Genomic DNA, 26,412 nt, shown 5'->3' with positions numbered 1-26,412 from the left:
CCACCTCTTCTTTTTGCCCTCCCATTAGCATTCAGTGTCCTCTGGAGCTTGGTTATAGATTTCCCACAAGTAAGGAATGCAGCTGTGGACTCTCTCTGTATTAAGAAAGAAAACATAAATTATGCTTACCTGATAATTTCCTTTCCTTCTGTTCCTTCCGTGTTCTCCAATGGGCGGCCCTAAATTTTTTATTTTGTTCTTCTGGTACCTTTTTCTCCCTGATATTTCTCCTACTGTTCCTTGTTCCCTCAGCAGAATGACTGGGGGATGAGGGAAGTATAGGAGGTATTTAAGCCTTTGGCTGGGTTGTCTTTGCCTCCTCCTGGTGGCCAGGTTCAGTATTTCCCACAAGTAAGGCATGCAGCTGTGGACTCTGTACAGAAAGAAAGGAAATTATCAGGTAAGCATAATTTTTTTTTTTGTCCATTAAAAAAGACATCAAATTGATCAGAAATATAGTGTAGACATTGTTAATGTTGTAAATGACTATTGTAGCTGTAAATGGCAAATTTTTATTGGAATATTTACTGTACATAGGCGCACGTCCTGTGTTCCAATGGCACAGTGTTTTTGATAATACAAGTTTACCATTAAAAAAGGCTTATTGATCATTAGTAAACCCTTTTGCAATTATGTTGGCACAGCTGAAAACTGCTGTGCTGATTTAAAGAAGGAATAAAACTGGCCTTCATTACTCTAGTTGAGTATCTGGAGCATCAGCAATTGTGGTTTTGATTACATACTCAGGATGGCCAGAAACAAAGTGCTTTCTTCTGAAACTCGTCAGTCTATTCTTGTTCTGAGAAATTGCCAAGGAACTGAAGATCTCATACAGTGCTGTGTACTATTCCCTTCATAAAACAGCACAAACTGGCTCTAAGCAGAATAGAAAGAGGAGTGGAAAGCCCTGCTACACAACAAGAGTGTCTAGCTTGAGAAACAGACACCTCACATGTCCTCAACTGACAGCTTAATTAAATAGTACCGGAAAAAACTGTTTCAACATCAACAATGAAGAGGTGACTCCAGGATGCTGGCCTTCTAAGCAGAGTTGCAACGGAAAAGCCATATATTCAGATAGGCAAAGTAACACGGACACTGGAAGATTGGAAAAAAGTGTTATGGACAGACAAATCCAAGTTCTAAAAGATACTGGAGGAGTGCTTGACGCCATCTGTCAAGCATGGTGGAATCAATTTGATGGTCTGGGGGTGCTTTGGTGGGGTATTTATACATGGTAAAAGAGACCTTGAAGAAGGAAGGTTATCAATTTTGCAACACCATGCCATACACTGTGGACCATGCTTGATTGGAGCCAATTTCCTCCTACAGCAGGACAATGACCCAAAGCACTACTCTAAACTACGCAAGAACTATTTAGGGAATAAGCAGTCAGCTGGTATTCTGTGTTTAATGGAGTGGCCAATACTGTCACTAGATCTCAACCCCATTGAGCTATAGTGGAAGCAGCTTGACCATATGGTAAGTAAGAAGTGCCCATCAAGCCAATCCAACTTGTGGGAGGTGCTTCAGGACGCATGGGGTGAAATCTCTTCAGATTAGCTTTACAAATTGACATCTAGAATGCCAAAGGTCTGCAAGGCTGTTATTGCAGCACATGGAGTATTCTTTGACGAAAGCAGTTTGAAGTACACAATTATTATTTCACTTAAAATTCATTATTTCTAACCTTGTCAATGACTATATTTCCTATACAAACTAATTTCATGTTTTCATGCAAAATAAGGAAATGGCTAAGTGACCCCAAACTTTTGAACGCCAGTGTATATAGCGTACAAAGTAAATAGCAGCAAAGGAGTAATTATTTCTTTAATATTTAGCACCAGTTCAACTTCCCAAGGCACCACAATTTAGAATTTCAGAACTGTATTTCTTTCATGTAATTAGCAAGAGTCCATGAGCTAGTGACGTATGGGATATACATTCCTACCAGGAGGGGCAAAGTTTCCCAAACCTCAAAATGCCTATAAATACACCCCTCACCACACCCACAAATCAGTTTTACAAACTTTGCCTCCTATGGAGGTGGTGAAGTAAGTTTGTGCTAGATTCTACGTTGATATGCGCTCTGCAGCAGGTTGGAGCCCGGTTTTCCTCTCAGCGTGCAGTGAATGTCAGAGGGATGTGAGGAGAGTATTGCCTATTTGAATTCAATGATCTCCTTCTACGGGGTCTATTTCATAGGTTCTCTGTTATTGGTCGTAGAGATTCATCTCTTACCTCCCTTTTCAGATCGACGATATACTCTTATATATTTACAATTACCTCTGCTGATTTTCGTTTCAGTACTGGTTTGGCTTTCTACAACATGTAGATGAGTGTCCTGGGGTAAGTAAGTCTTATTTTCTGTGACACTCTAAGCTATGGTTGGGCACTTTTTTATAAAGTTCTAAATATATGTATTCAAACATTTATTTGCCTTGACTCAGGATGTTCAACATTCCTTATTTCAGACAGTCAGTTTCATATTTGGGATAATGCATATGAATCAAATCAATTTTTTCTTACCTTAAAATTTGACTTTTCCCTGTGGGCTGTTAGGCTCGCGGGGGCTGAAAATGCTTCATTTTATTGCGTCATTCTTGGCGCGGACTTTGTTGGCGCAAATTTTTTTTTCTGTTTCCGGCGTCATACGTGTCGCCGGAAGTTGCGTCATTTTTTACGTTCTTTTGCGCCAAAAGTGTCGGCGTTCCGGATGTGGCGTCATTTTTGGCGCCAAAAGCATTTAGGCGCCAAATAATGTGGGCGTCTTTTTTGGCGCTAAAAAATATGGGCGTCACTATTGTCTCCACATTATTTAAGTCTCATTTTTTATTTGCTTCTGGTTGCTAGAAGCTTGTTCACTGGCATTTTTTCCCATTCCTGAAACTGTCATTTAAGGAATTTGATCAATTTTGCTTTATATGTTGTTTTTTCTATTACATATTGCAAGATGTCCCACGTTGAAACTGAGTCAGAAGATACTTCTGGAAAATCGCTGCCGGGTGCTGGAGCTACCAAAGCTAAGTGTATCTGCTGTAAACTTTTGGTATCTGTTCCTCCAGCTGTTGTTTGTACTAATTGTCATGACAAACTTGTTAATGCAGATAATATTTCCTTTAGTACTGTTACATTACCTGTTTCTTCAAGATCATGGTTGGAGGATCAATTTACCAAAAGTTCATTGATTCCTCAGACAAGGGTAACCTTTTTAGGTTTCCAGATAGATTCAGTGTCCATGACTCTGTCTTTGACAGACAAGAGACGTCTAAAATTGATATCAGCTTGTCGAAACCTTCAATCACAATCATTCCCTTCGGTAGCTTTATGCATGGAAATTCTAGGTCTTATGACTGCAGCATCGGACGCGATCCCCTTTGCTCGTTTTCACATGCGACCTCTTCAGCTCTGTATGCTGAACCAGTGGTGCAGGGATTACACAAAGATATCTCAATTAATATCTTTAAAACCGATTGTACGACACTCTCTGACGTGGTGGACAGATCACCATTGTTTAGTTCAGGGGGCTTCTTTTGTTCTTCCGACCTGGACTGTAATTTCAACAGATGCAAGTCTTACAGGTTGGGGAGCTGTGTGGGGGTCTCTGACAGCACAAGGGGTTTGGGAATCTCAGGAGGTGAGATTACCAATCAATATTTTGGAACTCCGTGCAATTTTCAGAGCTCTTCAGTCTTGGCCTCTTCTAAAGAGAGAATCGTTCATTTGTTTTCAGACAGACAATGTCACAACTGTGGCATACATCAATCATCGAGGAGGGACTCACAGTCCTCTGGCTATGAAAGAAGTATCTCAAATTCTGGTTTGGGCGGAATCCAGCTCCTGTCTAGTTTCTGCGGTTCATATCCCAGGTATAGACAATTGGGAAGCGGATTATCTCAGTCGCCAAACGTTACATCCGGGCGAATGGTCTCTTCACCCAGAGATATTTTTTCAGATTGTTCAAATGTGGGGACTTCCAGAAATAGATCTGATGGCCTCTCATCTAATCAAGAAACTTCCTAGGTATCTGTCCTGATTCAGGGATCCTCAAGCGGAAGCAGTGGATGCATTGTCACTTCCTTGGAAGTATCATCCTGCCTATATCTTTCCGCCTCTAGTTCTTCTTCCAAGAGTAATCTCCAAGATTCTGAAGGAATGCTCGTTTGTTCTACTGGTAGCTCCAGCATGGCCTCACAGGTTTTGGTATGTGGATCTTGTCCGGATGGCCTCTTGCCAACCGTGGACTCTTCCGTTAAGACCAGACCTTCTATTGCAAGGTCCTTTTTTCCATCAGGATCTCAAATCCTTAAATTTAAAGGTATGGAGATTGAACGCTTGATTCTTAGTCAAAGAAGTTTCTCTGACTCTGTGATTAATACTATGTTACAGGCTCGTAAATCTGTATCTAGGGAGATATATTATAGAGTCTGGAAGACTTACATTTCTTGGTGTCTTTCTCATCATTTTTCCTGGCATTCTTTTAGAATTCCCAGAATTTTGCAGTTTCTTCAGGATGGTTTGGATAAAGGTTTGTCTGCAAGTTCCTTGAAAGGACAAATCTCTGCTCTTTCTGTTCTTTTTCACAGAAAGATTGCTAATCTTCCTGATATTCATTGTTTTGTACAAGCTTTGGTTCGTATAAAACCTGTCATTAAGTCAATTTCTCCTCCTTGGAGTTTGAATTTGGTTCTGGGGGCTCTTCAAGCTCCTCCGTTTGAACCTATGCATTCATTGGACATTAAATTACTTTCTTGGAAAGTTTTGTTCCTTTTGGCCATCTCTTCTGCCAGAAGAGTTTCTGAATTATCTGCTCTTTCTTGTGAGTCTCCTTTTCTGATTTTCCACCAGGATAAGGTGGTGTTGTGAACTTCTTTTAAATTTTTACCTAAGGTTGTGAATTCTAACAACATTAGTAGAGAAATTGTGGTTCCTTCATTATGTCTTAATCCTAAGTTTTTCCGAAAGACTTCTAGTCTATTTGTTATCTTTTCCGGTTCTAGGAAAGGTCAGAAGGCCTCTGCCATTTCTTTGGCATCTTGGTTGAAATCTTTAATTCATCATGCTTATGTTGAGTCGGGTAAAACTCCGCCTCAAAGGATTACAGCTCATTCTACTAGGTCAGTTTCTACTTCCTGGGCGTTTAGGAATGAAGCTTCGGTTGATCAGATTTGCAAAGCAGCAACTTGGTCCTCTTTGCATACTTTTACTAAATTCTACCATTTTGATGTGTTTTGTTCTTCTGAAGCTGTTTTTGGTAGAAAAGTTCTTCAGGCAGCTGTTTCGGTTTGAATCTTCTGCTTATCGATTTAAACTTTATTTTGGGTGTGGATTATTTTTCAGCGGAATTGGCTGTCTTTATTTTATCCCTCCCTCTCTAGTGACTCTTGCGTGGAAAGATCCACATCTTGGGTAGTCATTATACCATACGTCACTAGCTCATGGACTCTTGCTAATTACATGAAAGAAAACATAATTTATGTAAGAACTTACCTGATAAATTCATTTCTTTCATATTAGCAAGAGTCCATGAGGCCCGCCCTTTTTTGTGGTGGTTATGATTTTTTTGTATAAAGCACAATTATTCCAATTCCTTATTTTTTTATGCTTACGCACTTTTTTCTTATCACCCCACTTCTTGGCTATTCGTTAAACTGATTTGTGGGTGTGGTGAGGGGTGTATTTATAGGCATTTTGAGGTTTGGGAAACTTTGCCCCTCCTGGTAGGAATGTATATCCCATACGTCACTAGCTCATGGACTCTTGCTAATATGAAAGAAATTAATTTATCAGGTAAGTTCTTACATAAATTATGTTTTTTCAATGATAGTTGAAAATCAGAAGATAACATTTATTTTGTTGGCCCTATGCACCATCTTGCAATCTATACAGAAAATTATTAGGTATAAGTTATCTCACCATACAGATATTACATTCATTTAAAAATAACAGAAAATTATGATTTCCCAGAGGGGTGGCATAACCCATTTTGACAATTTATGGATGTCTCACGCCTCTCCAAACTCACTAATCATAACAAAATTATTTAAAAAAAAAAAAAACAACAAAAAAATGAATAAAAACAAAAATAAAATAGTTCTACTAAAAGTCATCAATCAGTTCATCAATTTCTCCCATTTATTTGATTTCTTAAATGTTTTAATAGTTTGGAGAAACATGCAGCTAGATTACGAGTCTTGCGTTAGGCTTAAAAAGCAGCATTGGCCGTTCCCAACGCTGCTTTTTAACGCCCGCTGGTATTACGAGTCTTGAAGGTACAGGTGTACCGCTCACTTTTTTGGCCAGACTCGGAAATACCGCAAATCCACTTACGTCAATTGCGTATCCTATATTTTCAATGGAACTTGCATAGCGCCGGTATTAAGAGTCTGAGCAAAAGTGAGCGGTAGACCCTCTCCTGTCAAGCCTGGTACAGCATTTAAAAGTCAGTAGTTAAGAGTTTTACACTACAACGCCGTAGCATAAAACTCCTAACTGAAGTGCTAAAAAGTACACTAACACCCATAAACTACCTATTAACCCCTAAACCGAGGCTCTCCCACATCGCAGACACTAAAATAAATTTTTTAACCCCTAATCTGCCGAACTGGACATCGCCGCCACTATAAGAAATATATTAACCCCTAAACCGCCACACTCCCGCATCGCAAACAGTATTTAAATATTATTAACCCCTAATCTGCCGGCCCTAACATCGCCGCCACCTACCTACATTTATTAACCCCTAACCCCTAATCTGCCGCCCCCAACGTCGCTGCCACTATAATAAAGTTATTAACACCTAAACCTAAGTCTAACCCTAACCCCACCTAACTTAAATATAATTTAAATAAATCTAAGTAAAATTACTACAATTAACTAAATAATTCCTATTTAAAACTAAATACTTATATAAAATAAACCCTAAGCTAGCTACAATATAACTAATAGTTACATTGTAGATAGCTTATGGTTTATATTTATTTTACAGGCAACTTTGTATTTATTTTAACTAGGTACAATAGTTATTAAATAGTTATTAACTATTTAATAACTACCTAGTTAAAATAAAGACAAATTTACCTGTAAAATAAAACCTAACCTAAGTTACAATTACACCTAACACTACACTACAATTAAATTAATTACCTAAATTAAATACAATTAATTACAATTAAATAAAATTATCTAAAGTACAAAACCCCCCCACTAAATTACAGAAAATAATAAAGAAATTACAAGATTTTTAAACTAATTACACCTAATCTAATCCCCCTAACAAAATAAAAAAACTCCCCCAAAATAAAAAAAGCACCACTTACTAATAATATATTGGAATAGGGTCCGTAACTGTTCAGATTGAAGTTAAACGGCCTTAGCTTATAACTAGTAATTTATAGTGTAGGTGCTAAGTATCAAAAGACTCATTCAAAAAAATTTGCTAGTTAAAGAAACTAAACAACACAATATACTATATAAGCACTCAAATGAGACCCTAAAGTTATTAGAATTGGGAAAATAATGTCACACATATAAAAAAAATTAAACTTTATTAGAACATATTTAAAATCAGGGAATTTTAAAACTAAAATGTTAGCAAATTACCAGTACATAGACTGGTTATAATGGGGTGAACCACACTGTTGTAATTATTTCATATAATATTCGCTCATGTGAGAGAATAAACGCCACTTGTCTGGTGTCAAGGACTATAAATATTAGCCCCAGGTACACTGTGTACAATTTTAATGTGTGATAAAAAGGTCACTGGTAGGTCACTAAATGATTGTATTGAGTAATTCTAGATCAGGAGTTATCGAGTCTGTAGATTATTGTAGGTTCTGGTGCACTCAAAAGTCTCTGCTTGTGGGGTGATTAAATAGTCAGTACATTTACCATAATGCTATCCCTTAGTCTATGAATATAGACCATCCAGCAGTATATCCATTTGGGTCCCTAGTATTATTGTATCATTCAAGTATTCCTTTATCATAGGTTATGAATTAGAGTCCACTGTATAGAGTGGTTCCCATAATATTAGGTATAGCCCTGTATTAACACCTCAATTGTTAACTTGATATATTATAGGTAACACAAGGTTAATATCTATATCATAAGAGTATACTTAAATATAGGTATATATCACTTTAAATATAGTCCCAAAACTATACAGGCATTGCAGCTATCATTAATCTCCAACAGAGGTATTATTATGTTGCTATTAGTAGCATAAAGTCAACATAAATGTAAGTGTGTATCACTTTAATTATAATTATAACATACTCTGGGTACTAAAATCGTCTGATAGTATGCCGGTAGTATATTGTATTACTAATGGTGACATAAAATTCAATTAGTATCTGCTCCTCAAATCGTGTAGAATGCTCTTGCACATATACGCTAAGTAAGGTTCCTTGTTGTTTATATAGCGATTCCCCCAGAAGAAGTTATTGTATATCATTCATACTATAGTTAGTATAGCCTTTATTTTATTAATGTTTGTTTGCATTCATATTAAGGGTATTTGCTGAGTTGATTAGTTGCACCAAATAGTAAAACTAGTATTGTTATGGGACAATTGTTAGTCTGTGTGTATCACTTTAATTGTGATTCAAAATACTAGGGGCATTATGACCATGTGTAATTACCCACAGTTATATAGCTCTGTACAATCACACATTAAGCTGTGTCTCTGTTAATTGCTCATATTGTGAGCGTACTGAGTATAAAGAGACTGAAAGTATTTTTACAGTCTCATGTGTATATAATATTAAGATTCAGAGAAACGCTTTCCTTTCTCTGTGACTGCTCAGCATGTGAACGTTTAAATAGTGATTGGCATATGATTCAGTAACAAGTAAAATATAAATAAATGCCACCAACAAACTTGACATAAAAGTACTGCTCAAACCGCATATCGTGTATGTTGGTGATACATTATTCAATTAAGACACTTGAAACTGTTTCTTATCTCTTATATCATCACTGAACATATTATAAGTAGCTTAAATCAACGTATGTTTGTCTGTTTATATTTCCGGGTTGATATTATCACTGCCCCGGTTTAATTATAAAGTCAGTTTAAGCTAAGTTTAAGTCAAATTTTAACAACAGTTATAGGGTTCAAATAACCCCGCTAATATTGCCAACAAGTATTTAAAATAACTATGGTGCTCCCTGTAGCTCCCTCTCCTCCCTTGACATGTTTCGCCGGGTTTCCGGCTTTATCAAAAGGCAAGGCGCCGCAGACACGGCGGCTTTTTATGAATCATCCTCCGCCTCCTTGTATAACGATTGGCCAATCAGAGCCCTCCAAACTCGGGCTGATGTATGTGATAGACAGACTCATAGGATACAATGTAGCATGTATCCTCAAAAGTGAGTTCACTGGTTACCTTATTATAAATAAATAAATGTATCTTGAAGAACGAATATATTGAATCATCCAAATTTGTTTTTACAGGTTACCATAATGGTATAATTATAGTACATTGTATTATTAGATAAATCCTTAATGTGACATGATAATATAAAGTGCATCTTAAAATAATATCAAGTGATGATAAAAAGGCACATTTTCTGCCAAGTGTTATTAAAGTGATAATGTGTGTATTAGGATTATTGAAACAATCCTAGTTTTAATATTAATGAATAGGTTATAATTGTGTGACTCTTCTTGTGTTATAAATAGTGTATATAAATTTGATAATGTGTATAATTTCTATGTGTAAAAAGATTTTAAAAATTATTAAAGTGAAAAAGGGGAAAAATAAATATCAAATAATTTTATTGTAAATTATAAACAAAAATTTATATTTTTACAGTTTTTAAATAATTAAATAATATCCCAATATTAAATAACCTCAATAATTGTAATAATTTGTTCTTTTTGTATAATCTTAATCCATTATAAATAAATGTATTTGAAAAGAACATATCAGATTATTCAAATTTCATGAAGGTTACTATAATAGTATGATTGTATTACGTTGTAATACTAGATAAGTGCTTTGTGTGACATAATGGTGTAAAATGCATCTTAAAATAATGTATAAAGTGATAATAATAAGGCAGATTATTTTCCTAGTGTTATCTAAAATGATAGTGTATATCTTTGGATTATTGAAGCAATCCAGATTTTAATATTCATACTTATGAGTTTTGATTATATAGTTGTTTATGTGTTATAAATAATATCTATGAATTTTATTTTTGTGTTGATTCCCATGTGAAAAAAAGAAGAAGGAACTTTAAAAAGAAGTGTGAAGGTGAAAAAAAGGGAAAAATAAATAACAGATAATTTTCATATAAATTATAAGAAAATTATTTATATTTTATAAAAAATATTTACATAGTATCCCACTATTAGACAACCTATATAACCATAATGATTATATTTTTATGTTCTTGGGTTATAAATAAGCGAAGAAATTATTTTGTTCATTCAATCCGTTTGGTTGAATAGAATTAATTAGATAAATCCAGCGACTTTCCACTTTTAATAGTAGCTGTTCTATATCTCCTCCTCTGATTCCTAGTCTTACTGTTTGAATTCCAAAACAGCGGAACTCAGAGGTATTAGCTGAATGTTTTCTTAGGAAATGAGATGCAACCGTTGTTATAGTTTTCTTTGCTTTTAAGTCTTTCTCTGCATTTCTGATGTTGCTCAAGTGTTCCAACATACGGACTCTCAATTTCCGTGTCGTCATTCCCACGTAAATTAATTTACATTTACAGGTAATTCCATAAATTACTGATTCTGTATTACAGTTGATGTGAGAATTTATAGTATGCGTTTTGTTAAATCTATCTACAATGGATTTCAATGGTAGTAGATGTTTGCAGATTGAACAGTCTCTACATTTAAAATTACCACAGGCAATAGGATTCAGTTTACGTTTTTTCTTTTCAAAGTGACTTGGACTTAGAAGGTCTTTGAGATTGTTTGAACGTCTATATCCTACTTGTATTTTTCCCCCAACAATTTTATTAAGTGCTGGTTCTGATTTCAATATTCCAAGATGTTTATTCAGGATGGTGACTACTTCTTGCACTTGGGGTGAGTAGGTTAGAATAATTCTGGTATTATCATCCTTCTCTCTTATGTTTTTTTGTAATAACATTCTCCTTTCTGTGTTTTCTGCCCTCTTTTTTGCTTTTTTAATGGAACGATTACTGTAACCTCTAGCTTGTAATCGTTTTTGTAATTCAGAATCTCTCTGTAAATTTCTGGGTCCGAGCAATTCCTTTTGGTTCGTAGGAATTCCCCTATCGGGAGCAATTTTACTGTGTGTGGACAGTGGGCACTTGTAGAGTGGAGGAGACTATTGGTGGCTGTTTCCTTTCTATACATATCAGTAGTTATTTCTCCATCTTGATTTTTGATAATTTTTAAATCCAGAAAGGTAATGCTCTCCTTACTTTGTTCCCACGTTAGTTTTATGTTCAGATCATTTGTATTAAGAATTTTCAAGAATTCTTGTAATTTATCTTGGGGACCTTCGAATAGGAAGAAGACATCATCGATGTATCTTAACCATAGCGGGATGTACTCCGCATATGGTGCATTAGTGTCCGAGAAGACAACATGTTGCTCCCACCAGCCTAGAAATAAGTTGGCATAGGTGGGAGCACATGCCGTCCCCATTGCCGTTCCCCTAATTTGCAGATAAAACTGCTGATCGAATACAAAGTAGTTGTGGTATAGCACAAATTTCAATAATCTGATTATGAAAACATCATGGTATCTATCTTCATTGGAAGATGCTGTCAGGAAGCTTTGAACAGCCTGAATTCCTAGTTTGTGATCGATACTCGTATATAGCGATTCTACATCAGCTGTTATCAAAATAGTATCGTTGTTCAATTTCAAATTTTCCAAATGTTGTAGTACTTCCATTGTGTCCTTCACGTATGAAGGCATTTGGGTTACAAATTCTCTAAGCCTAAAGTCAATATATTGACTGGCCTTCTCAGTAATGTTGTTAATCCCGGACACAATGGACCTACCTGGAGGTGAAGTGGTGTTTTTGTGAACTTTAGGTATCATGTAGAATGTTGCTATTTTTGGATTTTCTATCTTCAGGAATTTCTTCTCTTTTAATGATAAAATATTATCATCCTCAGCTTCCAATATAATCCGATTATAATGGTTTAAAATCTGTTGGATTGGAGAATAATTTGGTATAGCATTCTTTGTTTCTTAATTGTTTCTGTGCTTCTAGGAGATACATTTCCTTTGGCCAGATGACCACATTGCCCCCCTTGTCTGAATTACAAATTATCACATCGTCCCATGTTTTCATATCTTTGAGGGCTTGCTGTTCTTGAGCTGTTAAGTTTTTTGTGTTTGGTTTAATGGTAAGTTCAGCTATTTCTCGACTCACCATTGTATTATATACTTCAATCTGCTTTGAGGTAGCCAGTTTTGGAACGTACTTTGATTTATTTCTAATATTGCCTCTCCATTCATAGTTTGGAGGTTCATCATTGTTTTCTAAGAGTTCTTCCATCGCGTGTAATGTAAAATACTCTTCTTCAGTCCATGCTACATCCTGACTATTAGTTGCATCTTCTAGTTCATCATTTCTCATGTATTGTTTCTTTAAGAATATCTTCCTCAGGAATAGTTGGATGTCCTTAGTAATTTCAAATTTATCTAATTGTCCAGTGGGACAAAAGGATAAACCTTTTGCAAGAATATTTTTATGTTCAGTACTTAACAATTTAGTTGATAAGTTGATAACTTGCATTAGGTCATCCTTAGTTGGGAGAAAGGGCTTGTTGGCCTCTTGTAGGGTTTCCATCTTTTGTTGTCTTGTTGTTTTTCTTTGTTTCGTTTGATCTTTGGTTTTACTCCTACCTCCCCTTCTGGTGGATCTCCCTGAGAATTTGGGCCATCTTCTAAAAAATCCTTATGTTTTCGTGTATCTTGTCTTGTTCTCATTTGTGTGGATGTGGAGGGTGTTGTTGTTTCATTATCAGTAGTATCTATCACTAGTGTCTACTTCTGATGCGTCACTATTTATTACGTGTGTTCTAGGTAATTGTGGTGTGTCTTTTTTTGGAATTTCTCTATTAAACTTTCTCCCCCATTTGTATACTCTTTTGTTCTTAAAATCATTGATATCTCGATTAAGTTTTGTTTGTTTGGTTTGTTTAATTTCAAATACAGGGTTTACAACACCATTGCGAATGACATTAACCCATGATATGACAACAGTAAGGCTGATGAAATGTAATTAAAACATCCACTTTATTAGTATATCGTAGATAAAAATTGCAAGGCACAGTATACACAGACCTGGATTACTGCTTAGTAAGCAGTAATCCAGGTCTGTGTATACTGTGCCTTGCAATTTTTATCTACGATATACTAATAAAGTGGATGTTTTAATTACATTTCATCAGCCTTACTGTCGTCATATCATGGGTTAATGTCATTAGCAATGGTGTTGTAAACCCTGTATTTCATATTTGTCTGTTTTAAGAGGGCAGTGTAGGGGAGCCCTCACAACACCGGGAAGACAAGCCGGGACGCTGTTTGAATTTCTCAGTGTCTGATACTGTTACATTGCACTCTATGGAGGATCAGGATCATTGCCTGTTTACCTGAAACTTTTCTACGGAGAACAATCTCTACTGGATACAAGTGAGTTTTATCTACATACATTGTGTTGATTGTGCTGGTCAAATATTGACTAAATTAAAGTGTCTTGCATTTGTAAGGGGTAAACGAAGCATAACCTGTTATCAGCATGCAACAGTGTAACACAGGATTATACAGTTTGTTTCTTACTGGATAAGGCTATACGTTTTTTATCAGTGGTATGGTTTATTATATCACTGTTTTTTTGTGCACTGTTTGTTGCCTCATCTAACTCATAAAAATACAGTCCGGTATCATATTTTATTGTTTAATTTCAGCTTCATACTTATCCAGCTCATTCTGGTATTTCTTGTATCTTGCTTCAAATTCATTTAGTATGTCATAATTTTTAAGTTTTTCATTTAATTCCTGTATTTCTTGTTCGAGTATATCATATTCTGAGGTATCATGTTTAATGAGTATCCTCATTAATTTGGTTGAACACTCAGAAAGTGCATCCTCCCATTCCACACTCAAGTTAGGATCTTTAAATTGAAAGGCCGGAAATAGCTGGATTCTCAGGCCCCTTGGGATTAAATTTCTTTCTATATACTTTTCAAAAAAGTGTTTGTTCCACCATAGCTTGTCTTGTCTGTAATACGTTTTGTGTAAATCCCTTAATGTATATTCCATCTGGTTTTTTAGACTTCCACTTTCTCCTGTATTGGAGACATTGAATACCTCATTTAAATCAGTTAATCGTTTTTGTTGTCTATTTTGTCTGTCTATTTCATATGAGTTAGCCATGTTTTATATACTTCTTTTTCAGTGTGCTCTATCAAAGAAAACCTATTGCTAGGTCAGGAATAACTTAGAATTAAAGTTGAGGATGATGGCACCACTTACTAATAGTGGTGTTCGTTAAAGAAACTAAACAACACAATATACTATATAAGCACTCAAATGAGACCCTAAAGTTATTAGAATTGGGAAAAAAGTCACACATATAAAAAATTAAACTTTATTAGAACATATTTAAAATCAGGGAGTTTTAAAACTAAAATGTTAGCAAATTGCAAGTACATAGACTGGTTATAATGGGGTGAACCACACTGTTGTTGTAATTATTTCATATAATATTCGCTCATGTGAGAGAATAAACGCCACTTGTCTGGTGACAAGGACTACAAATATTAGCCCCAGGTACACTGTGTACAATTTTAATGTGTGATAAAAAGGTCACTGGTAGGTCACTAAATGATTGTATTGAGTAATTCTAGATCAGGAGTTATCGAGCCTGTAGATTATTGTAGGTTCTGGTGCACTCAAAAGTCTCTGCTTGTGGGGTGATTAAATAGTCATTACATATACCATAATGCTATCCCTTAGTCTATGAATATAGACCATCCAGCAGTATATCCATTTGGGTCCCTAGTATTATTGTATCATTCAAGTATTCCTTTATCATAGGTTATGAATTAGAGTCCACTGTATAGAGTGGTTCCCATAATATTAGGTATAGCCCTGTATTAACACCTCAATTGTTAACTTGATATATTATAGGTAACACAAGGTTAATATCTATATCATAAGAGTATACTTAAATATAGGTATATATCACTTTAAATATAGTCCCAAAACTATACAGGCATTGCAGCTATCATTAATCTCCAACAGAGGTATTATTATGTTGCTATTAGTAGCATAAATGGATAAAAAATTTAAATTAAACAGGAGCGCTATAGCTAAAGGTGCAGATGGAGGTTTAATTTTAATTTTTTATCCATTCTTATCCACCTATATTAGGGACATTGTAGGTATATCAGGAGTTTGGTGTTTTTACCCTGCGCTTTTTAATCTATATATTTTTAGAATTAGTAGCATAAAGTCAACATAAATGTAAGTGTGTATCACTTTAATTATAAATGGACCCAAATGGATATACTGCTGGATGGTCTATATTCATAGACTAAGGGATAGCATTATGGTATATGTACTGACTATTTAATCACCACACAAGCAGAGACTTTTGAGTGCACCAGAACCTACAATAATCTACAGGCTCGATAACTCCTGATCTAGAAATACTCAATACAATCATTTAGTGACCTACCAGTGACCTTTTTATCACACATTAAAATTGTACACAGTGTACCTGGGGCTGATATTTGTAGTCCTTGACACCAGACAAGTGGCGTTTATTCTCTCACATGAGCGAATATATTGGTTCACCCCATTATATGCAGTCTATGTACTGCTAATTTGCTAACATTTTAGTTTTAAAACTCCCTGATTTTAAATATGTTCTAATAAAGTTTAATTTTTTATATGTGTGACTTTTTTCCCAATTCTAATAACTTTAGGGTCTCATTTGAGTGCTTATATAGTATCTTGTGTTGTTTAGTTTCTTTAACACATTTTTTTGATTATGAACATTAGTGTCAATTGCCAACAAGTGTACACAACCCTAAACAGGCTATTTAAGATTTTATTTGCAGAGATTAAAGGAGGACTAAACAGTAAAAAAATATATATACTTAAACAAACTGCTTTAAGCCCCTTGACTGTCAGAGAGAGCTGCATATCTGCTAGACAGTAAACTGCAGCCCTCTTTGACAATGGATGTGCTTAAACAGCTTGTTCATTAAGCTAAAAAAACTTGAAACAAAAAACTTTTGGCTACTCACATTTAGCCTAGATATGACATTCCACAGGCTACCTACTATCTCATTCTTACTTGGTGATGCCTCTCTGCAGAAAAGATGCCCCTCCTCCACAGCACTGCACAGATAGAGAGAGCTTTGACAGCTCATAACAAGCAGGCATAAATAATTAGCTAGGAATCAGATTTCTTAGATAAGATGTAACGCTGCGCACTGGGAACCAAGTCAGGAAGTCACTGACTGCAGGAAACGGAACTCAGCACAGTGTTACTGCCTCTGCGCTCTGTGCTGTGCTTAATATCCTCTGCTGAGTCAATGGCATATTGTTACTCCCCCCTGACCTTGACCTCCCTGATAATAAAATAGTCAGTGGCAGTTTGTATCGTAAGATTGGTACTGTCTGAGACTAGCTGTGATTTATTTACATGCTTACACAGAGCAGATTGTTAAAACCAGTCCATAACACTAACCTCTGAAGTGGGAGGTGATGGTGACCACTTAGCACAGTTTAGTTATGTTGTTGTTTCTCTAGAATAATGAGAACAGTGTTTGCTCTGATTAGGTTAGGGAACAAGACCCGCGACACTTACCTTAGCCCTGCAGCAGGTGCTGAGTCTCTTCTGTCCCAGTCCAGAGCTGTAACTAACACAACTAAATCACACCCGCACCCCAGTCACTAAGTAGCCAGGGAACTGCCCCGGTAAACAGTGGGACAGGCCAGGACTCGTCCAACAGGGGAGGCACTACTGAACACTGTCCCCATGGGACAAGGCCTGAGCTAAGGGATCCAGTCTGTGGGCGGGGCTAAGGGACCCAGCGGCCCACCGGGCATATTCCCGGTATGCCCTATGGCCAGTCCGGGCCTGTTAGGGTGTTAGGTGTAGACATAACTGTTATTTCCCCATAGGAATCAATGGGGCTGCGTTAGGAGCTAAACACTGCTTTTTTGCAGGTGTTAGGTTTTTTTTCAGCCGGCTCTCCCCCATTGATACCTATGGGGAAATCGTGCACGAGCACGTACAACCAGCTCACCGCTAACATAAGCAGCGATGGTATTGAGGTGAGATGTGGAGCAAAATTTTGCTCTACGCTCACTTTTTTGCGGTTAACGCCGGGTTTGGAAAAATCCTTAATACCAGCGCTGTCTGTAAGTGAGCGGTGAGCATAAACTGCTCGTTAGCACCGCACAGATCAAAACGAAAAACTCGTAATCTAGCCGATGGATTTTTGAGCCATAAAATAAAAAAAATTATGCTAGAGGTTACTGCCAGAATATTATTCTTACTAAAGTGATCATTTCATAGCTATAAGGACATGAACCCCCTTATTTGAATCATGAAACCTCAGTCTTTCAAATTTGGTGTCTTACAATATATTATTATGCTGAGGGGTTATAAATGTCTCTTAATGTGCTCTAACCCCCAAAATACCCCCCCATGCTGTTCCATGTGCTTACAGTACTGACAGGATATTACTGTTAACACAGTGGGCAGGGGGTAACCACCTGGGCATGTAAACCCCTCCTTTTAAAGAGAGGTCACTCCTCTTTCAAAAGAGGAGTCACTTGCCCCATTGTAATGCTTCTTTTCAAGTGCTAGGGTCCAGAGCACCAAAAAAGGTACTCAGGTAGACAGATGACTGACTGACATTACTATGGCAATCATCTGCTACTTAAAGGGGTATGAGACTCTCAATTTGAAAATGGCTAATATCCTTATTCATATGATGGGTATTGTGTGTTGTATGCTGTCATGGTTACCATCCACTCAGGGGAACTTTTACTTTTCATGTAAAAAATGTTTAGCTTTTTAATCCTATATATGTTTATATGAGGTTGTTACATTGTTTTAAACACTACTTCCATATTGTGCTCTTTGCTCAAGACTTGCACTCCTGATCCTATCTCAGTATGTTCTCAAGAACAAGTTTAAATAGAGGACACCAAGAGAAAGATGTAAATTGGATAGTTATAGTGCTCTCTCTGTCTGAATCATAAAACTTTACACTGGCCAATCGGAGACAGATATATATGAACTACTGCACTGATAAAGGACTTACGGTGAAGCATGTAGGAGGGTCAGGCTTCTGAATTTCATTCAGTTAATTCCAGCCTGGGGATAGTGGAAAACTAAGATTTAAATTACAGGAAAAGTAAGCAAAATGAATATTGAATGTTAAATGTAGCCACCAATCAGCAAGCATTACCCGGAATGCTGAACTAAAAATGTGCCGGCTCCAAAGCTTATATTCCTACTTTTTAATAAAGATACCAACAGAACAAAGAAAAATTGATAATAGGAGTAAATGAAAAGAAAGAAGTTGCTTAAAAATTGCTGCTCCATCTGAATCATAAAATAAATTGTTTGGGTTTTATATCCCTTTAATGAAGTGTTACTGTGTGTATTTATATTTTACATTCCAATGTTCTGCACATATCAGAATTTGTTCTATGTATTTATAAATAGATGTTCCTCTGTATGTATATATATATATATATATATATATATATATATATATATATATATATATATATATATACTTGTGTGTGTGTGTATGTATGTATATATATATATATATATATATATATACCATCATATATATGTAGAAATATCTAATTATGAATAAATAGAACATATCCTGCTATGGGAAGAACATTGGAATGTCCCCCCCCCCCCCCCACACACACACACTATTTTTGCTCCATTGACTCCTATGGGGGAATACGTTAACACACATCGGTTTAGCACGGCAGTGAAAACTCTTTACTTTAAAGTTGTAATATGAGCACTACCCAACACATGCAAAAAGATTACTTCTAGCTAGCGCAGGAGCGTTAAATACCACTCTACTTTTAAGGCCCCTTTAATTTTAGTCCATCATTTGTAATCTAAGTGCGTGACTTTATATATTTTTTTTCAATTGCAGTTTTAGCATCAGACAAAATACAACTCTCTGGTTGTCCTGAAAATGTCCTTTCTCCAACATAGGTGTGTCCGGTCCACGGCGTCATCCTTACTTGTGGGATATTCTCTTCCCCAACAGGAAATGGCAAAGAGCCCAGCAAAGCTGGTCACATGATCCCTCCTAGGCTCCGCCTACCCCAGTCATTCTCTTTGCCGTTGTACAGGCAACATCTCCACGGAGATGGCTTAGAGTTTTTTAGTGTTTAACTGTAGTTTTTATTATTCAATCAAGAGTTTGTTATTTTAAAATAGTGCTGGTATGTACTATTTACTCTGAAACAGAAAAGAGATGAAGATTTCTGTTTGTATGAGGAAAATGATTTTAGCAACCGTTACTAAAATCCATGGCTGTTCCACACAGGACTGTTGAGAGGAATTAACTTCAGTTGGGGGAACAGTGAGCAGTCTCTTGCTGCTTGAGGTATGACACATTCTAACAAGACGATGTAATGCTGGAAGCTGTAATTTTCCCTATGGGATCCGGTAAGCCATGTTTATTAAGATAGTAAATAAGGGCTTCATAAGGGCTTATTAAGACTGTAGACTTTTTCTGGGCTAAATCGATTCATATATTACACATATTTAGCCTTGAGGAATCATTTAATCTGGGTATTTTGATAAGATTATATCGGCAGGCACTGTTTTAGACACCTTATTCTTTAGGGGCTTTCCCAAATCATAGGCAGAGCCTCATTTTCGCGCCGGTGTTGCACACTTGTTTTTGAGAGGCATGACATGCAGTCGCATGTGTGAGGAGCTCTGATACATAGAAAAGACTTTCTGAAGGCGTCATTTGGTATCGTATTCCCCTTTGGGCTTGGTTGGGTCTCAGCAAAGCAGATACCAGGGACTGTAAAGGGGTTAAAGTTAAAAACGGCTCCGGTTCCGTTATTTTAAGGGTTAAAGCTTCCAAATTTGGTGTGCAATACTTTTAAGGCTTTAAGACACTGTGGTGAAATTTTGGTGAATTTTGAACAATTCCTTCATATTTTTTCGCAATTGCAGTAATAAAGTGTGTTCAGTTTAAAATTTAAAGTGACAGTAACGGTTTTATTTTAAAACGTTTTTTGTACTTTGTTATCAAGTTTATGCCTGTTTAACATGTCTGAACTACCAGATAGACTGTGTTCTGAATGTGGGGAAGCCAGAGTTCCTTCTCATTTAAATAAATGTGATTTATGTGACAATGACAATGATGCCCAAGATGATTCCTCAAGTGAGGGGAGTAAGCATGGTACTGCATCATTCCCTCCTTCGTCTACACGAGTCTTGCCCACTCAGGAGGCCCCTAGTACATCTAGCGCGCCAATACTCCTTACTATGCAACAATTAACGGCTGTAATGGATAATTCTATCAAAAACATTTTAGCCAAAATGCCCACTTATCAGCGTAAGCGCGACTGCTCTGTTTTAGATACTGAAGAGCATGACGACGCTGATGATAATGGTTCTGAAAGGCCCCTACACCAGTCTGATGGGGCCAGGGAGGTTTTGTCTGAGGGAGAAATTTCAGATTCAGGGAAAATTTCTCAACAAGCTGAACCTGATGTGATTACATTTAAATTTAAGTTGGAACATCTCCGCGCTCTGCTTAAGGAGGTATTATCCACTCTGGATGATTGTGACAATTTGGTCATCCCAGAGAAACTATGTAAAATGGACAAGTTCCTAGAGGTCCCGGGGCTCCCAGAAGCTTTTCCTATACCCAAGCGGGTGGCGGACATTGTAAATAAAGAATGGGAAAGGCCCGGTATACCTTTCGTCCCTCCCCCCATATTTAAAAAATTGTTTCCTATGGTCGACCCCAGAAAGGACTTATGGCAGACAGTCCCCAAGGTCGAGGGAGCGGTTTCCACTTTAAACAAACGCACCACTATACCCATAGAAGATAGTTGTGCTTTCAAAGATCCTATGGATAAAAAATTAGAAGGTTTACTTAAAAAAATGTTTGTTCAGCAGGGTTACCTTCTACAACCAATTTCATGCATTGTCCCTGTCGCTACAGCCGCGTGTTTCTGGTTCGATGAACTGGTAAAGGCGGTCGATAGTGATTCTCCTCCTTATGAGGAGATTATGGACAGAATCAGTGCTCTCAAATTGGCTAATTCTTTCACCCTAGACGCCACTTTGCAATTGGCTAGGTTAGCGGCTAAGAATTCTGGGTTTGCTATTGTGGCGCGCAGAGCGCTTTGGTTGAAATCTTGGTCAGCTGATGCGTCTTCCAAGAACAAACTACTTAACATTCCTTTCAAGGGGAAAACGCTGTTTGGCCCTGACTTGAAAGAGATTATCTCTGATATCACTGGGGGTAAGGGCCACGCCCTTCCTCAGGATCGGCCTTTCAAGGCCAAAAATAAACCTAATTTTCGTCCCTTTCGTAGAAACGGACCAGCCCAAAGTGCTACGTCCTCTAAGCAAGAGGGTAATACTTCTCAAGCCAAGCAAGCTTGGAGACCAATGCAAGGCTGGAACAAGGGAAAGCAGGCCAAGAAACCTGCCACTGCTACCAAGACAGCATGAAATGTTGGCCCCCGATCCGGGACCGGATCTGGTGGGGGGCAGACTCTCTCTCTTCGCTCAGGCTTGGGCAAGAGATGTTCTGGATCCTTGGGCACTAGAAATAGTCTCCCAAGGTTATCTTCTGGAATTCAAGGGGCTTCCCCCAAGGGGGAGGTTCCACAGGTCTCAGTTGTCTTCAGACCACATAAAAAGACAGGCATTCTTACATTGTGTAGAAGACCTGTTAAAAATGGGAGTGATTCATCCTGTTCCATTAGGAGAACAAGGGATGGGGTTCTACTCCAATCTGTTCATAGTTCCCAAAAAAGAGGGAACGTTCAGACCAATCTTAGATCTCAAGATCTTAAACAAGTTTCTCAAGGTTCCATCGTTCAAAATGGAAACCATTCGAACAATTCTTCCTTCCATCCAGGAAGGTCAATTCATGACCACGGTGGATTTAAAGGATGCGTATCTACATATTCCTATCCACAAGGAACATCATCGGTTCCTAAGGTTCGCATTCCTGGACAAGCATTACCAGTTCGTGGCGCTTCCTTTCGGATTAGCCACTGCTCCAAGGATTTTCACAAAGGTACTAGGGTCCCTTCTAGCGGTGCTAAGACCAAGGGGCATTGCTGTAGTACCTTACTTGGACGACATTCTGATTCAAGCGTCGTCCCTTCCTCAAGCAAAGGCTCACACGGACATCGTCCTGGCCTTTCTCAGATCTCACGGATGGAAAGTGAACGTGGAAAAGAGTTCGCTATTTCCGTCAACAAGGGTTCCCTTCTTGGGAACAATAATAGACTCCTTAGAAATGAGGATTTTTCTGACAGAGGCCAGAAAAACAAAACTTCTAGACTCTTGTCGGATACTTCATTCCATTCCTCTTCCTTCCATAGCGCAGTGCATGGAAGTGATAGGTTTGATGGTTGCGGCAATGGACATAGTTCCTTTTGCACGCATTCATCTAAGACCATTACAACTGTGCATGCTCAGTCAGTGGAATGGGGACTATACAGACTTGTCTCCGAAGATACAAGTAAATCAGAGGACCAGAGACTCACTCCGTTGGTGGCTGTCCCTGGACAACCTGTCACAAGGGATGACCTTCCGCAGACCAGAGTGGGTCATTGTCACGACCGACGCCAGTCTGATGGGCTGGGGCGCGGTCTGGGGATCCCTGAAAGCTCAGGGTCTTTGGTCTCGGGAAGAATCTCTTCTACCGATAAATATTCTGGAACTGAGAGCGATATTCAATGCTCTCAAGGCTTGGCCTCAGCTAGCGAGGGCCAAGTTCATACGGTTTCAATCAGACAACATGACGACTGTTGCGTACATCAACCATCAGGGGGGAACAAGGAGTTCCCTGGCGATGGAAGAAGTGACCAAAATCATTCAATGGGCGGAGACTCACTCCTGCCACCTGTCTGCAATCCACATCCCAGGAGTGGAAAATTGGGAAGCGGATTTTCTGAGTCGTCAGACATTGCATCCGGGGGAGTGGGAACTCCATCCGGAAATCTTTGCCCAAATCACTCAACTGTGGGGCATTCCAGACATGGATCTGATGGCCTCTCGTCAGAACTTCAAAGTTCCTTGCTACGGGTCCAGATCCAGGGATCCCAAGGCGACTCTAGTAGATGCACTAGTAGCACCTTGGACCTTCAAACTAGCTTATGTATTCCCGCCGTTTCCTCTCATCCCCAGGCTGGTAGCCAGGATCAATCAGGAGAGGGCGTCGGTGATCTTGATAGCTGCTGCGTGGCCACGCAGGACTTGGTATGCAGATCTGGTGAATATGTCATCGGCTCCACCATGGAAGCTACCTTTGAGACGAGACCTTCTTGTTCAAGGTCCGTTCGAACATCCGAATCTGGTCTCACTCCAGCTGACTGCTTGGAGATTGAACGCTTGATTTTATCGAAGCGAGGGTTCTCAGATTCTGTTATTGATACTCTTGTTCAGGCCAGAAAGCCTGTGACTAGAAAAATTTACCACAAAATTTGGAAAAAATATATCTGTTGGTGTGAATCTAAAGGATTCCCTTGGGACAAGGTTAAGATTCCTAAGATTCTATCCTTCCTTCAAGAAGGATTGGAAAAAGGATTATCTGCAAGTTCCTTGAAGGGACAGATTTCTGCCTTGTCTGTGTTACTTCACAAAAAGCTGGCAGCTGTGCCAGATGTTCAAGCCTTTGTTCAGGCTCTGGTTAGAATCAAGCCTGTTTACAAACCTTTGACTCCTCCTTGGAGTCTCAACTTAGTTCTTTCAGTTCTTCAGGGGGTTCCGTTTGAACCCTTGCATTCCGTTGATATTAAGTTATTATCTTGGAAAGTTTTGTTTTTGGTTGCAATTTCTTCTGCTAGAAGAGTTTCAGAATTATCTGCTCTGCAGTGTTCTCCTCCTTATCTGGTGTTCCATGCAGATAAGGTGGTTTTACGTACTAAACCTGGTTTTCTTCCAAAAGTTGTTTCTAACAAGAACATTAACCAGGAGATTATCGTACCTTCTCTGTGTCCGAAACCAGTTTCAAAGAAGGAACGTTTGTTGCACAATTTGGATGTTGTTCGCGCTCTAAAATTCTATTTAGATGCTACAAAGGATTTTAGACAAACATCTTCCTTGTTTGTTGTTTATTCAGGTAAAAGGAGAGGTCAAAAAGCAACTTCTACCTCTCTCTCTTTTTGGATTAAAAGCATCATCAGACTGGCTTACGAGACTGCCGGACGGCAGCCTCCTGAAAGAATCACAGCTCATTCCACTAGGGCTGTGGCTTCCACATGGGCCTTCAAGAACGAGGCTTCTGTTGATCAGATATGTAGGGCAGCGACTTGGTCTTCACTGCACACTTTTACCAAATTTTACAAGTTTGATACTTTTGCTTCTTCTGAGGCTATTTTTGGGAGAAAGGTTTTGCAAGCCGTGGTGCCTTCCATTTAGGTGACCTGATTTGCTCCCTCCCTTCATCCGTGTCCTAAAGCTTTGGTATTGGTTCCCACAAGTAAGGATGACGCCGTGGACCGGACACACCTATGTTGGAGAAAACAGAATTTATGTTTACCTGATAAATTACTTTCTCCAACGGTGTGTCCGGTCCACGGCCCGCCCTGGTTTTTTAATCAGGTCTGATAATTTATTTTCTTTAACTACAGTCACCACGGTATCATATGGTTTCTCCTATGCAAATATTCCTCCTTAACGTCGGTCGAATGACTGGGGTAGGCGGAGCCTAGGAGGGATCATGTGACCAGCTTTGCTGGGCTCTTTGCCATTTCCTGTTGGGGAAGAGAATATCCCACAAGTAAGGATGACGCCGTGGACCGGACACACCGTTGGAGAAAGTAATTTATCAGGTAAACATAAATTCTGTTTTTGCTTGTTTTTTATTTTAAAATAAATATACATTACAGGAGGCTGGGTTGATACATCCATGATACATCAATGTTCCACATTAACTTTTATTGTGCTTTTGGCTCCCCACAGTAAGGTGAATGTGCAGTTAATACAAGAGCATAATCTAAATGCCAGGGACATTATACCAAGCTTGTGCTCATATATGATGCAGGTGCATATGCAAACAGAGCTGTGTGCACAAGAAAAATGATCACAAAACTGTTCTCAAACATATGGTTGTGCAAACAAAAGTGTCTTGCTAAAAATGGTCCTAGTCAAATTTGTTATGCACTATTGTTCGTGTCAATTTATTCTATTATGTCCTTTTAAGTAATTCATGAAACTGAGACAGAATTCATCCCAGTGCTAGAAAGGAAAGTGGCACCATAGCGTGCAGAATACAGTATAAAAGGTACAGTTTATATTTTATGTTGCAGTTCTGTGGTAAACGGAATATACCTCATCTGTAGTTGATGAGCTGAAATTTTTTGTAAACTATTTTGCACCAAGATTAGAAAATCCAGTAATGGGACTCAAACTGGGACCCTAAAGCTGAAAATAGAATATAAAAATGTTGATAATGAACATGGTCTTCTCTGTATGTAATGTATAGGTATTGGTTAACCGGCAGTAAAGCAGGAGTGAAAGAAATTTTTGTGGACAATATGCCCGGATATCCTGACAACATAAGAATTTCAGCCATGGGCACATACCGTGTTGGCGTTTCTACAACTCGCTTTCCTGGGTTATTTTTACCATTTCTAGATATTATTGCCCCTTATCCTGCCTTGAAGAGATTCATTGTAAAGGTACTGAATTTTTCCTCATTACTTTAACAGGCTAAAACGTTGTGTTATATTTACTTAATGTGCCCTCATTTCTGTGCAACCACATAAATGGATTTTCCTCAGTTTTGTGAAGTGGGATTTTGTATGAAAAGTTACAAACACTAATAAAGAGGGACATATATATGGCTAGGACAGACCATGGAATTCTTCTATTTAAGCTTTACAAAATTATGATGTAATTATAGTCTTAATTGCTATAGGGAGGTTGATAGTTACAGCTGCATTCATATGGAAACAGATGTGCCTTGTCCAAATGTGATTAGCTCTGTGACTCTCTGATATGCATTTATGTTTTGCAGTGATATCTTAAAGCAACATTCTGTATTAAAATAGTTTTTTTCACCTTCCTCTTTTTTTTAGGTCTAAAGTAATACTACAAAAATTCAGTAATGCTTGAGACCCGAAGAAGATGAAAAAACTTGTATTTTAATATGAAATGTTAGTCTAATAAAAAA

General features: G+C 37.9%; 1 protein-coding gene across 3 annotated transcripts in view; it reads left to right on the top strand.

Annotated features, from left to right (window-relative positions):
- Window positions 1-26,412, top strand: part of LOC128662856 (adipocyte plasma membrane-associated protein) — a 284,431-nt gene that overhangs the window by 154,319 nt on the left and 103,700 nt on the right. For all 3 annotated transcript variants that reach the window (XM_053716861.1, XM_053716862.1, XM_053716860.1), the window contains exon 8: window positions 25,723-25,918. In XM_053716861.1, coding sequence (XP_053572836.1) covers window positions 25,723-25,918 — 196 coding nt within the window. The remainder of the gene's footprint in view (window positions 1-25,722; window positions 25,919-26,412) is intronic.

The sequence above is a fragment of the Bombina bombina genome, chromosome 6 (genome assembly GCF_027579735.1).
Source record: "Bombina bombina isolate aBomBom1 chromosome 6, aBomBom1.pri, whole genome shotgun sequence".
NCBI classification, from domain to species: domain Eukaryota; kingdom Metazoa; phylum Chordata; class Amphibia; order Anura; family Bombinatoridae; genus Bombina; species Bombina bombina.
This window is presented reverse-complemented; position numbering and strand designations above follow the sequence as displayed.